Consider the following 15,109-nt stretch of genomic DNA (forward strand, 5'->3'; position numbering starts at 1 on the left):
ACTGTCTTTCTTGGAACCAGCCCTTGTTCAGAACCATAGCAGTAGTTGCATTGCATTCTGGATATTCGCAGCATCTTAAATGAAAAATCCTCCATGGATTTTTTGGAGAGGTGGAGATTTTCAGTTCAGCGTTTCTGACAAACATGACATTTCTCCTCATCCACACCTTACCTGTGTCTGTAGAACGTACAACACACCGTATTTTGTAAAACAAGACTGGCCAATCTTGTACGTCTCTTCTAAGACTGTAGAGCAATCAGACTTGGCTTACGTAGCCTCAGAGGGAGTGGGGGAGAGCTATTTCAAGGAGCCCTCCCTCTCCCAACCCACACAAAGAATGATGAACAATTAACACGGGCTCTTATTCGTGAGCAATAACTACTCATTCATAAATGCTTTATAAGGATATAAATAGGAGCAAAAAAAATTAATTTAGACCATGATTTAGGAACCATCAGGTGATAGCTGGTCGCTCTGAGGTTGAGCCCAAACTTTCAAAGTCATCTTCAACAGAATGAAATCAGTATCTGAATGGATTTGAAAGAGGATTTGCACCCTTGTGACCTGTGTGGGTGTCCGATACTTAAACCAGCACTCGCAAGAATCCATTCGCCAAGATGTTCTCCCAAGGAAGGGAGATGAAATACAAGAAAACTAATCATTATAAAAGCCTTCGTTACTACAGGGAAACCTAAAGCTAATAACTGGGAAAACGTGCTGGGAAGCGTCCTCTGTGCCTTCTCTCTGCTCCCCAGATTTCACCCTTTTGCCCAGGTGTTCTCTGAGACCCCCTCCTCCTGAGCCTTTCTGCAGTCCTCCCAGGGGTCTCAGCCCAGAGTTACCCGGACACCTGTCCTGCCCCATTTCAGAAGGCACAAGACTGAGTTATTCATCTCCAGGTACACCTAAACCCAGGCCCTTGAACACAGTAGACGTGTAGGAAATATGCTGAATTGATGTGAGTTTTCAGCAGTAAATAATAAGCCTTGTCACTGGCTCACTTACTCCCTGGGGGGGCGGGAGGGGCTGCCATATCAGTGAGCCATGGGTTAGCAGAAATTTGAGCCACTTACGCCTATAAATGTAAAGTGTAGTTACCAAGGTTTTGGACTCCTGCTAACCTCTGCCTGCCCAGTACTTCCAGAAACTTCAGCTAAAATTTTTTGGGTTTCATATGATACACTGATTTTTTTTTTCTCTATCCAAGCCATTTATTTGAAACGCCAACTATATGTAGGATAAAGTCAGTGTTACATGCTTGTCAGTAACTGTAGAAATACAGAACCAGTGAAAACCTTTGTACAACCGTAATGATACTCAAAAGAGAAATGTATCATTTTACAATGCTTCACACAGAGGAATTCAACTTTGAAGGTATCTAAATAAGAATACATTTCTTTAAAAAATACTATGTACAATTGAAGCGTAAACAAGTTTTACAAAGTACTAGTCATGCAGGTTGTAGAAAACACTTGCATAGGACATGAAATCAGTTTAAGAAAAATTTCTGAGCCTTTAGCATTGAAGGCACTTGACTTTATACCAGTAACAGTACACCCACAAGAAATGCAGTGTTGTAGAAAATACACTAATATTTACATGACAAACCCATCTGATGTCTTTAAAGGTACTGCACGTGGAAGCACCCTTATCTCCCTGGAGAGAAATAACTTCAGAGGGAAGCCGTTTAACTCATTACAGTATTCAATGGCACGTTTGTTTTCCACTCACTTCTGTTACTATAAACACCCAGATTGTACATGAAAAAAATGGATGCCTGACTTTACCTTTATATTTTGTAACAGGCAATGGATGCCTATAAGTAAAAAATTCCATCAGTGTAAAGGGTTATTCAGAAAACAGTCTCTCTCTCCCACCTTTGTCACCAGGCTCCCTTCCCAGAAGCAATCACTGCTACTAGGCTTTTGTAAAATGTAATTTAGAATACAGTAAAAAGTCTCTTCTACCTGTCTCTCTCTGCAGAGTGAGAGATTATGGAAAATTTGGAAATTTCAGACACTCAAAATTGGAGAGGAAGGTACAGTGAAACCTGGCCGCCCGTCACGCATCTTCAGCAACCATCACCTTGCTGTCACTCTTATTTCAAACCTTAGATCCTTATTTTGGATTCAAATGGCAGCACACTCTACTTCTTTCTACTTTGGTTATTCCAGATCCACCTCATCCTTTTCACTGGCTGTGTAGTATTTCATGGTAGAACCACACCATAAATTCTTTAACCTGTCCCTTACTGATGGCCACATGGGTGGTTTCCAATCATTTGCTACTTCAAACGGGCATATTCTTGCCCAGGTACCTTGGGCCGATGCATGACGATGGACGTGGGATAAATTCCTGGGAGCACAATTGCTGATCAAAGGCCATATGCATTTAGAAATTTGGTAGATGAGGCAGAAGTGCTTCTAAAGGAGTCGTCCCAATTTCTGTTCCCAAACTCTTCACCAATATAGTGCGTTCAGAGATTTTTTTATCTTTGCCAACGTGACAGGTTGGAAAAAAAAGTATCTACATTTTTCTTCCTAAAAATGAGATGGAGGATCTTTTCACAGGTTTAAAATCCATTTGTTTTTTCCCTTTTTCATAAACTGTGTTGTCACCTCCTTTGCCACTTTTTATTGTCATGTTTAGAACGGCTTGTCTACCCAAAGATTACAAATATGTTTTTCTATTTCTTATACCTTCATGATCTTTTCTTCACATTTAAATATTTGACCCATCTGCTCTTTAGTGTATAAAATGAAGTAGGAATCCAACTTTATTTTTCTAGATGACCACCTAACTAATCCTCAACACTGTTCATTGTATTTGTGTACTTATTTGTCCATTACTGGCTTATCTTTTCTTTATTAGATTTACCTGGTTTCTCCTCAACTCCTCCTACCTGCAAAGAACCAGCTCTAGATTTTATATATGACTTTCCTTTTACTATTGTTGGACCACAGAAGCATTACTTTCATTACTTTCATTTCCCTCTACAAATCTGAGATAGTATCTTTCTCATTGGACTTTGTGGTAATTAAATGAAAATATCTAACATTATTAGAATGTCTGTAATGTCTTTGCTAAATGATAGTAATTAATTTTTTATTTTACTAATTATTTTCTGCTTTTATCTTTATCACTTCCATCTTTAGGTTTATTTTCTTTCTCTAACTTCTTAGATCATTATTTCATTTTTATTCATACTTGATTACATGGCATGTAAGTCTAGGAATTTCCCAAACACTGCTCTGTCTGTACTTACTCTAATTTGTAGTGTTTTCCATATTTATAATTTTTAAATAGTCTATGTTTTCTCTTTTGTTTTCTCCTTTGGCCCAAAGATTGAAATTAATTCTGGGGTTTCCCTGGTGGCACAGTGGTTAAGAATCTGCCTGCCAATGCAGGGGACATGGGCTCGAGCCCTGGTCCGGGAAGATCCCACATGCCACGGAGCAACTAAGCCCGTGCGCCATAACTACTGAAGCCCGCGTGCCTAGAGCCCATGCTCCTCAATAAGAGAAGCCACCGCAGTGAGAAGCCTGCGCACCTAAACGAAGAGCAGCCCCCGCTCGCTGCAATTAGAGAAAGCCCGCACGCAGCAACAAAGACCCAACGCAGCCAAAAATAAACTAAATTTATAAAAAAGAAAATTAATTCTGTTATTGTTAATATTTTAAATACAGATTTCCCTGCTATCTGAAAGCAGAGCGTTCCTGTGAAACCCTTCATAAGCCAAAATGGCATAAAGTAAAGAAGCGATTACCTTGGGACACATATTGTTAAGGGATGCAAACAATCAATCGAGATAAAGCCCAGATGCTCGCAGACACGGTTCAAAGCCCTGGCAGCTTGATGCTCAGATGCTGAGTCGAGTTCACGGGGAAGGAGCGTGGCGGGGCCCCTCCCTTTGCTCAGGGTGAGCTGCCTCTACAGCGGCTGCTGCCCCAAAACAACGCTGAAAGCTTTTTTTTGCTTTTTGCCTGTTTTTGTAAAAGCAAAGATCCTCTTTGGATTTCTTTCAGTTAAGTGAAAACAGGTACTAATGTAGGTCTTTTGTAGAAGTGAGGTAAAGCGAACTTTCAAAAATTGGGGAATACCTGTATTTAAAATATATAAAAGTAAAAATGATCTAAAATTCACCCATATTTATACTATATAGAAATAACCATGGTTACCTGTTTTTCTATGTGTACACCTATTTAAATTTCAGATATATAATATGCATGCATTTCTTTTTTTAAAAAAAAAAGGAAAAATTAAACAATATAGACTACCTCAGCCCCCCTCCAGGTATAATCTCTGTCCTAAGTTTGGTGTTGATTTTCTATAGCACTTTTCAAATATTTTTACGTAAATAGGTACCCGTGGAAATATATAGTATTTTGTGTTTTTCAGTTTATATAAATGGTATGAAACTAAGCATAACAAAATGTGTACTTAAACTCAGCTGTGTTTTACTTTTTGTTTCTGGACGTTCTCTTTGGTTCTTAATCAGACATGAGGCTTGTCTTTTATTTTAAATACAGTAGGAAAATTTGTTCCAATAATTCCCCAATCTAAACTCTTTGGGGGTGTTACTGCTGAGTTTTTTTATTGCGCTCTCTCTCTCTCTCTCTCTCTCTCTCTCTCTCATGATTCCTTGCTTCTTTGGGTGCTTGGTCATTTACTGTGAGCTACTTACTTTTCTGGAAAATTCTCTGGGAGCTCTTTCAGGTCTAGGATGAAGTCTGTTCCTCCAGAGAGGGTGTAATTTTCCTCTGTCAGGTGCCCAGGGCAGCACCAGCTTGAGGCCCCTTGAAATGGCTCAGGGCTTATGAGCCACCCAGATGATGTGATGTCAGCTTCAGGTCCTCAGGGGCAATTTGTGGTTATAGGTTGGTCTGCCCAGCACCAAGAGAACTCTCCTTGTGTCTGCTAGGGATGGACAGTAGTATGTGTTTACTTCTAGAACATTCTTACCCTGAGGTACAGTCCTTTGCAGGGCCCAGCTTTATCAGGGAGAGGTCAGGAAGAGAATGGTGCCCTACTGAACTGAGGCTGGTGCTGACCTTCGACTCCTGCATCCCTCACCTTAAAAGGGTATCAAAACCAAAACCCAGGTTTCCCTAATTTGGCAAATGCCTATAGCTTCAGTGTACCACTTACCCCTCTGGGCTTCTCCTTTCACTTAGATGTTGGCCTGATAACATCTTGCTATCTTGTAGCTCTCTGATGCTTTTAAGAAACATTTTAATTTTTTTTTCTTCTCACTGAATTTATTTTTATATCAAAAACTATAATTTTTCATTAAGAAATGTTATTCATGTTAACATGTAATGAGTTATTAGTGTTATTTTTATTTTTTAAATTTTTTATTTTTATTTTATGTTGGAGTAAAGTTGATTAACAATGTTGTGTTAGTTTCAGGTGTACAGCAAAGTGATTCAGTTATACATGTATATACATGTATCTATTCTTTTTCAAGTTCTTTTCCCATTAAGGTTATTACAGAATATTGAACAGAGTTCCTTGTGCTATACAGTAGGTCCTTGTTGGTTATCTATTTTATATATAGTAGTGTGTATATGTCAATCCCAACCTCCCAATCTATCCCTCCCCCACCCACCCTTACCCCCTGGTAACCATAAGTTCATTCTCTAAGCCTGTGAGTCTGTTTCTGTTTTGTAATAAGTTCATTTATATAATTTTTTAAAATTCTGCATATAAGCGATATCATATGGTATTTGTCTTTCTCTGTCTGACTTCATTCAGTATGATAGTCCCCAGTTCCATCCATGTTGCTGCAAATTTCATTCTTTTTAATGGCTGAGTAATATTCCATCTTAAATATGTACCACATCTTTATCCATTCATCTGTTGATGGACATTTAGGTTGCTTCCATGTCTTGGCTATTGTAAACAGCATTGCAATGAACATTGGGGTGCATGTATCCTTTTGAACCATGGTTTTCTCGGGATATATGCCCTGGAGTAGGGTTGCTGGATCATATGGGAGCTCTATTTTTAGTTTTTTAAGGAACCTCCCCACTGTTCTCCATAGTGGCTGTACCAATTTACATTCCCACCAACAGTGTAAGAGGGTTCCCTTTGCTGTACACCCTCTCCAGCATTTATCATCTGTAGACTTTTTGATGATGGCCATTCTGACTGGCGTGAGGTGATATCTCATTGTAGTTTTGATCTGCATTTCTCTAATAATTACTAATGTTGAGCATCTTTTCATGTGCCTCTTGGCCATCTGTATATCTTCTTTGAAGAAATGTCTGTTTAGGTCTTCTGCCCATTTTTTGATTGGGTTGTTTGTTTTTTTGATATTGAGCCGCATGAGCTGTTTGTAAATTTTGGAGATTAATCCCTTGTCGGTCACATCATTTGCAAATATTTCCTCCCACTCTGTGGGTTGTCTTCTCATTCTGTTTATGGTTTCCTTTGCTGTACAAAAGCTTTTGAGTTTAATTAGGTCCCATTTGTTTATTTTTGTTTTTATTTCCATCACTCTAGGAGAAGGATCAAAAAAGATCTTGCTGCGATTTATGTCAAAGTGTGTTCTGCCTATCCAGTCTTACATTTAGGTCTTTAATCCATTTTGAGTTTATTTTTGTTTATGCTGTTAGAGAATGTTTTAATTTCATTTTTTTACATGTAGCTGTCCAGTTTTCCCAGCACCATTTACTGAAGAGACTACCTTTTCTCCATTGTATAGTCTTGCCCCCTGTGTCATAGATTAATTGACCATAGGTGCGTGTGTTTCTTTCTGGACTTTTTATCCTGTTCCGTTGATCTATATGTCTGTTTTGTGCCAGTACCATACTGTTTTGATGACTATAACTTTGTAGTATAGTCTGAAGTCAGGGAACCTGATTCCTCCAGCTCTGTTTTTCTTTCTCAAGATTGCTTTGGCTGTACAGGGTCTTTTGTGTCTCCATACAAATTTAAAATTTTCTTGTTCTAGTTCTGTGAAAAATGCCATTGGTAATTTGATAGGGATTGCATTGAATCTGTAGATTGCCTTGGGTAGTATAGTCATTTTGGCAATATTGATGCTTCCAATCCAAGAACATGGTATATCTTTCCATCTGTTTGTGTCATCTAAGATTTCTCTCATCAGCGTCATAGTTTTTGGAGTAGTTGCCTCCTTAGGTAGGTTTATTCCTAGGTATTTTACTCTTTTTGATGTGATGGTAAATGGGATTGTTTCTTTAATTTCTCTTTCTGATCTTTTACTGTTAGTGTATAGAAATGCAACAGACTTTTGTGTATTAATTTTGTATCCTGCAACTTTACCTAATTCATTGATGAGCTCTAGTAGTTTTCTGGTAGCATCTTTAGGATTTTCTATGTATAGTATCATGTCATCTGCAAACAGTGACAGTTTTACTTCTTCTTTGCCAATTTGGATTCCTTTTATTTCTTTTTCGTTTCTGATTGCCATGGCCAGGACTTCTAAAACTATGTTGAATAAAAGTGGTGAGAGTGGACATCCTTGTCTTGTTCCTGATCTTATAGGAAATGCTTTCAGCTTTCCCCCATTGAGTATTATGCTAGCTGTAGGTTTGTCATATATGACCTTTATTATGTTGAGGTAGGTTCCCTCTACATCCACTTTCTGGAGAGTTTTTATCATAAATCGGTGTTGAACTTTGTCAAAAGTTTTTTCTGCATCTATCGAGATGATCATATGGTTTTTATTCTTCAGTTTGTTGACATAGTGTATCATTGATTTGTGGATATTGAAAAATCCTTGCATCCCTGGGATAAATGCCACTTGATCATGGTGTATGATCCTTTTAATGTGTTGTTGGATTCAGTTTGCTAGTATCTTGTTGAGGATTTTTGAGTCTATGTTCATCAGTGATATTGGTCTGTAATTTTCTTTTTTTTGTAGTATGTTTGTCTGGTTTTGGTATCAGGGTGATGGTGGCCTCATAGAATGAGTTTGGAAGTGTTCCTTCCTCTGCAATTTTTTGGAAGAGTTTCAGAAGGATAAGGTGTTAACTCTTCTTCAGTGTTTGATAGAATTCGCTTGTGAAGCCATCTGGTCCTGGATTTTTGTTTGTTGGAAGTTTTTTAATCACAGTTTCAATTTCAGTACTTGTGATTGGTCTGTTCATATTTTCTGTTTCTCCTGATTCAGTCCTGGGCGATTGTACCTTACTAAGAATTTGTCCATTTCTTCTATTAAATACATTTTATCCAACAGTTTTAGAGAGAAGGTAGGTCAAAATAACTCAGCCTGCCATATATCTGGAAATGGATGATCCACCTCCCAACTTTGGTTAGTTCTAGAATGTCTATATTATTATGGCTAATAACATTTACTTTCTGTTTTGTAGCCATAATTCCCACAATTTTGTTACCCTTAGGTCTACATTGAAGGGATTTAGTGCTTAATCTCCTTGCCACTGAGCCATTCTTTTCCTGGCTGGCTGAAGTTCATTCTATTGGACTTCCAGAATTCCTTCCAGAAGAGCTCTTAGGAAGTATATTCCCCGAATTTTGTATGTTCAAAGACACTTGGCTGTTGCTTTATTTTTTCAATGACAGTTTAGGCATAAAATTAATGGATCACACTATCTTTCCCTGAAACTCTTAGATGCATGCTTCCTCTATCTGCTCTGAAGAAATCAGAAGCTGGCTTATTTCTTTTTTCCGTGTAAGTGACATGACTCTGTATCCTATTAATTATGTCTTAATTCTGATGAGTCTGATTCATTTCACCCAGGGAAACAGTGTATACTTTCAATCCATAGACTTGACTCTTTCAGAAAAGTTTTTACAAAATAAATCTGGGTATCTTTTCTCTCTTTACTATTTCTTCAGATCCCTTAAGTGACACCATTTATGTATATGTTGTATCACCTTTGTCTGTGGTCTTTGTCATTTACCGTTGAACTTCTCCTCATTTCCCTCAAGCTGGTCCCCACAGCCCTGACTGTGTTCAGTACTGTCTTGGTCCTTGGTTTGCATTGTTGCTTTATTTTTTTCCTTTCCCTTTTCACTTGACTTTTGCCAGCTCCTTTTTCATGTCCTTATGTATGCATTTTTGCCAGTGGCTTCTTAGTTTGCCTTTTGTTTATCATGGTTCCTTCCTTCCTTCTTTCAGTAGTTTTGATTAATGTATCTAAATTCTTCTTTAAATGAAGCGAGGTCTTCCTGGAAAAAACGACCAGTTGCAGGACAGTTGTGGGAAAGGCCAGGTCAGAGCTCAGGGCCACCTCCAAATTGCCCACCTCATGGGGGACCATGGGACAGCGGGCTTTGAGGGATGGTGGTGGTTTGGCCTCCCCTGATTTCAGCAGAGACCCTGCCAGGTCCCCTCCCCTGCTCCAGGTGTGCACAGATGGTTGGGCTCATCTGCTGCTCCTTCAGCCCTGACACACACATCATCTGCTCACTCTCTACTCTTATCCCTGGCAGGCAAGGTGGATGTCTCCCTCTCTGCATTTCACCAGGTTAGCCACGCAGGTGTCCCTTCCGTGGTCTCTCCTCAGCCCAGCCTGCTGGACACTTTGCATCCTTTTCTCATATTCATGTGGGGCTATACGTTTTTCTCAGAGGTGGAGTTTTGCTCCTTCTTGTGCATTTTCTTTACTGTATTCAGGTGGTTTTAGAAAGAAGGGACCAGGGACATCTTCCAGCTAGGTGTAAAAGTGCTCTTTAAGGGACCCCTGCTTTTTCTGAATAAAGAGTAAAAAGAAGTTGAGGCATTTCCCAGAGAACCAGTTGTCCTTGGTGTTATCATGAAGTGTCTATTTGTACAGGGCCAGGGATGGGCCAGATGGTGAGCAATGTTTATGCTGCCCCCCGGCCCTGCACAGGCTCACCAGGGATCTCTGTGGCATCTCTGGCGTTTTCCTGTGATAACACCCAGTCTTCCTGGGGAGATCCCTCTGGATAAGCAGGATGCACTTATTCTTGCTGATCACGCGGAAGGAGATAACAGCTGAGAATTCTCTGTGCTGGTCAAAGCAAGGGGTTATATTTGGATCTAAAAATTTGTTCTCATCCCTCTAAAAAATTTGAAATATGTGGCTTTTGCTAAAACATGAGCAGAAAATGGAGAAGTGAGACAACTCTATGTAATAACAGATCTCGATTTTTCTCCGGTACCTAGAAGTTGAGAGGGAAGAGAAATGGGGGTCTGAACTCATTTCCTTGTTTAAAATGAAAATCAGTCTAAAGAAATGCTTATTGAGTGTGAACAACTTGTCCTGGAGTCATTCCTCAGCTCCATTCCCATGGCTCTTTGTGGCCAGGCTGGATTGGACGTCATTGGGAAAGCCCAGGTTCAGGTTTTGCAAAGGCAGCTTGAAGAGCAATGCCGAAAAGGGAGTGTGGAAGCCCCACCCCTTTCTGCAAGGTCAAGGCACATGCAGCTGGTGCTTCTGCCCAAATGTTTCATGGGCTCCATGCCTGATCCCTGAGGAGGGAGGATACATCACCTTTGACTAACCCCGCTGTTCCATGATGCCAGTTTGTCCCAGTTGGGCCTGGTGGGAAGCTGGCATCTTACCTAGGCAGCTAGCTACCTGTTTCATGTTTCCATCAAAACCATGTCATGGGCATGGCAGGAGGGAGGGGGATTGGTGCCTCTGCTGAGCCCAGGTTTGAATCAGAACTTTCAATCAATATCTCAACTGTTTGGGCTTTTATCACTATGGTGACCATATAATTTGTCCTCTAAACCAGGGCACATGAGAAAGACTATGATTAATAAATTAAACACAGCCGTAAATTGGGAATGTCCCAGGCAAAACCAGAATGAATGGCCAACCTATCTCCTAAGCGTCCATGATAAATCCAAATATATTGTGATACACTGTAACATACATCTCCCTTTTTCTCCAGTAGTGTAATAAAAACCTGACATTGTCTTTACTACCAAGACTAGATATTTATTCATACTTAGCGGCAAAACTAGTGTCATTTAGTAATGAATTATTTAATCCTCAAATGTGGGTGCGTGCATTCATTTTTACATTGCACATATTAGTGTGCTCATTGTTTTCTACCACCTTATAGGAAATTGAGCTTGATTTAGTGCCATGGTTTATCACCCAGTGTTTGTTGGGAGGATTATGGTGCTTTTAGATGGTTAAATTCACTCCTTCAATAATAGTAGTTGTGAAGCAGTAGCAGCTAACACTTATTGGTCGCTGTGTGCCAGGCTCTATGCTAAGAGATTAATAGATAATCTCTCCCTGAACCCTCACATCATCTCCTCTCTACAACTTAAAGAAGTTAAATAACTTGTGTGCTCTCAGAGCTTGTAAGCGCAGAGCCTGTGGTTGGATATACAAACGTCCTGACTTCGGTGCTTGTGCTTATTGTATGGTCTGTATTTCTAGTGAAGGTTGTGTTCTGTTTTACATTCAACAGGCTGTTAATATTTCCATTAATGAGAGCTGGTGTAGAAATGGCACTTTTAAGTCTGTTGCTTGTTCAGTGGCTCTTTCCTATCCCAGTTTCCCCATTGTTTCAAGTTGCTGTATTTTCCGTACAGCTGTGCTTGACAGACTCCTGTGGTAGCTTCCTTTGCTTTACAAAGCTACGTTAAATTGTGACTATATTGTCGCCTTCTTTTAACTGAGTGCCAATTGCTGCAGAGATATAATTTTAGTGGGATGAGTACTATGAGAAATTCAACTCGTATGTGTTTAAATCGTCTTGAGTATTCTGGATGTATGGAATACTGAGTTCCATGACAGTGGATGAGGTCATCTGTTTATTAGGATGTCCTGTCTTCCTTGAGTTTCTAGCACCATTTCCTACAGACTTTCTGTACATGTGTGAGTGCTTCTATGCTCCAAGGACCAGCGCAGGTGGTACCTTGATGCCTATGTTCACCCTGGGCCCAAAAGAGAGTGTTATCAACACTCACTGACTTTCCAACCTGGCTCCAGTGAGCTCCACTCTCACAGTAGCCAAGGAAGGGACCCCAGGAACACAAGTGCCTTTTATGGGGGGGGAGGAGGGTTGTGCCGGGTCTTAGTTGCGGCAGGTGTGCTCCTTAGTTGCGCATGAAAGCTCTTAGTTGCAGCACGCATGTGGGATCCAGTTCCCCGACCAGGGATCGAACCCGGGCCCCCTGCATTGGGAGCGCAGAGCCTTAACCACTGCATCACCAGGGAAGGTCCCATAAGTGACTTTTAATCATTGTTATCTATATTCTGGGAGCTTCCCATACATTATTTTATTTAGTCCTCATAACAGTGCTATGAGATGGGTCTTGTTTTCTCCCACTTTACAGACAGAGAAGTTGAGGTTCAGAGAAGTCAGGTGACTTGCACGAGTCCCAGAGTATTGGTATTTGTACAAAACCCAGAACAGATACTCCAAGTTCATGCTCTGCCCACCTTCTACTGCCAACTCCCTCACTGGCCTCTGGTCAATACAGCACCGCCCCCATAAGCTTCCTTACAGAACAATGTCTGTCCCTCAAACCACTGTGTCTTGTGTCCTTCTGGGTGTCATTCTCCAAGCCAGTTTGTGACTCTCTGAACGAATTATTGGAAAATATTTTGGTAGCAGAACCTTTGTGTATTTCATGGAGGGATGTTACTGACCCCACACTGATGGGTGAAGGATGGTCACCTTCATTGTCTGGTTCACCCACAGCTGAACAAGTTCTGTTACGGGATTCTGGCAAATTTGAAGCAATGAATGTGTTCTTTGAAAAGATTTTCACCAACTTCTCATGTTAGGCCTTTATAAATTGAAAAGAAGCCTAAAAGCACAGGAAAGTTTACATCCCCTGGGTAACACTGGCCCAGAAACACCAGCATCAACTATACTTCCAAGGCCTGGGAACAGCATGGCAGCTGAAGACCCATATTTGAGTGACTGTAACTAAATGATACTTTGGTTAAATCTTTAACACAGGTCACCCACCCTCACACACACACACACACACGCACGCACCACCACCACACCTGTATGGTTAGAGGATCGTATTCAGAAAGTTTACAGTAAATGAAACTTGGGCTGTGTAGCAACTCAACCACTCTCCTCTCCCTATCCCACTCTCCAGGGGACTCTAACAGCTCCTGAGGTCAGTGTCTTGTCCGAGTTCACGGAGATGGTGATCAGACATAATCCTGTGGTTTATTGCAGGGAACTCGTAAGCCAAACCCTCCTCAGAAGCCTCTGCCTGCAGATCCTTTGAACAGGACAACCCGGCTTGCCAGGACCCTGGGACAGCAGGAGTCTGGGCTCCGCCTGGCGCCCATCAGGTTGGTGTGATGCACCCATGTCCCTCTTTTTCTCCCCAAAACTATGTGGGCGCAGCTGCACCGAGCCATGCTTCTCAAGCCACAGGAGGACATGGGGGTGGCGGTGGCGGCTGTGCGTCCTGCACTCCCCACCCATGGGAACAATATAAAACAGACGTGAGGGCGGATGTAAAGAATAAGCAGGAAGCAGCAGGGAGCTATAATTGTAGGCATCACATGTCACTCTTAGCAACGATCCCAGCCTACCCATGAGATTGACTCAACATCAAGTAGAACAGCTCCCTCAAAGCTGTGGCTGTTGATCTGGGCTGGGCCACGCCCCCCAAAGGAGAGAAAGCCAGCAAGTGGTGTGATATTATGAAGGCTGGACACCTACCTCCAGGAATCCCACTTGGACCTTGATGGCCTCTGCCCAACCCCTGGGATCCCAAGAAACGAGGTGAGGTTGGAGGGTCATGGATGAAATAAGGGGGAATGTAAGAAGTCAGGCTAAAGAAACTGCTGGGCGGGGGTAAGTGGGAGCTTCCCCCTCAGCCGGCAAAAGGAATCACCTTTGAAGACTGAGCTGCAGCTGTGGTCATCTCCTACACCCTCCCCCAGGGGATGAGGAAGGCACAGCCCTGAATCTGGACTTGGGCAGGGAGGTTTAACCCAGTGGTGTGCTGGAGCCAGCCCACACTGCTTTGCAAGAACTATTAGTTTCTGCTGTATCACAAAGTAACTCAGCTATACGTATACATATATCCCCACATCCCCTCCCTCTTGCGTCTCCCTCCCACCCTCCCTATCTCACCCCTCTAGGTGGACACAAAGCACTGAGCTGATCTCCCTGTGCTGTGTGGCTGCTTCCCACTAGCTATCTATTTTACATTTGGTAGTGTGTGTATATATATATATATATATATATATATCCATGCCACTCTCTCACTTCGTCCCAGCTTCCCCTTCCCCCTCCCCGTGTCCTCAAGTCCATTCTCTACGTCTGTGTCTTTATTCCTGTCCTGCCCCTAGGTTCTTCAGAACCATTTTATTTTTTCTTTTAGATTCCATATATATATGTGTTAGCATACGGTATTTGTTTTTCTCTTTCTGACTTACTTCACTTTGTATGACAGACTCTAGTTCCATCCACCTCACTACAAATAACTCCATTTCGTTTCTTTTTATGGCTGAGTAATATTCCATTGTATATATGTGCCACATCTTCTTTATCCATTCATCTGTTGATGGACACTTAGGTTGCTTCTATGTCCTGGCTATTGTAAATAGAGCTGCAATGAACATTGTGGTACATGACTCTTTTTGAATTATGGTTGTCTCAGGGTATATGCCCAGTAGTGGGATTGCTGGGTCATATGGTAGTTCTCGCAACCCACATTCTTGAGATTACTGTATCTGTCATTCCTATGTGATGAAAATGCCATGCCATGGTGGCCACTGCACATCTCTTCCATGTTCAGCCCCATCATGTTGGGAGCATGAGTATTTATACCATGGAAATCAGCAAATGCTATAGATCAGGCCCTCCTCCTTCCCCCTGGTGGTGGGTAGTTAAACATTTACCAGCACACAGATGGGTTAAACCCTCAGCCAAAACATATACCCCCTTTGCAGGCAGCTTGCTTTGTGAGCTCCAAAGAACCAAAGGTAGGTGTTGGCCAGGCCCTGGGTTCAGTAATTCAGCATCTCTGAAGGGAAACGCACACACTCGTGATTTCTTTACAGCTCTCAGGAAAACTGTTTGGCCCACGAAAGAGATAGCTGCCTAATATATCTCAGATAAAGCCGGTCAAAGGGTCAGGACAGTGGTTTAATTCCCGACTACACAAGTACAGAAAAACTGCAGAGCATCCTAATTATTTCACTGTGGCTTG

The 15,109-nt window shown here is 41.5% G+C and overlaps 1 protein-coding gene across 1 annotated transcript in view; it reads left to right on the top strand.

Moving 5' to 3' along the window:
* The window catches only part of ADAM12 (ADAM metallopeptidase domain 12), a 390,595-nt gene that overhangs the window by 368,599 nt on the left and 6,887 nt on the right, over positions 1-15,109 (top strand). The window contains exon 22 of the mRNA XM_061183918.1: positions 13,117-13,235. Coding sequence (XP_061039901.1) covers positions 13,117-13,235 — 119 coding nt within the window. The remainder of the gene's footprint in view (positions 1-13,116; positions 13,236-15,109) is intronic.

This window comes from Eubalaena glacialis, chromosome 1 (assembly GCF_028564815.1).
Source record: "Eubalaena glacialis isolate mEubGla1 chromosome 1, mEubGla1.1.hap2.+ XY, whole genome shotgun sequence".
NCBI lineage: Eukaryota > Metazoa > Chordata > Mammalia > Artiodactyla > Balaenidae > Eubalaena > Eubalaena glacialis.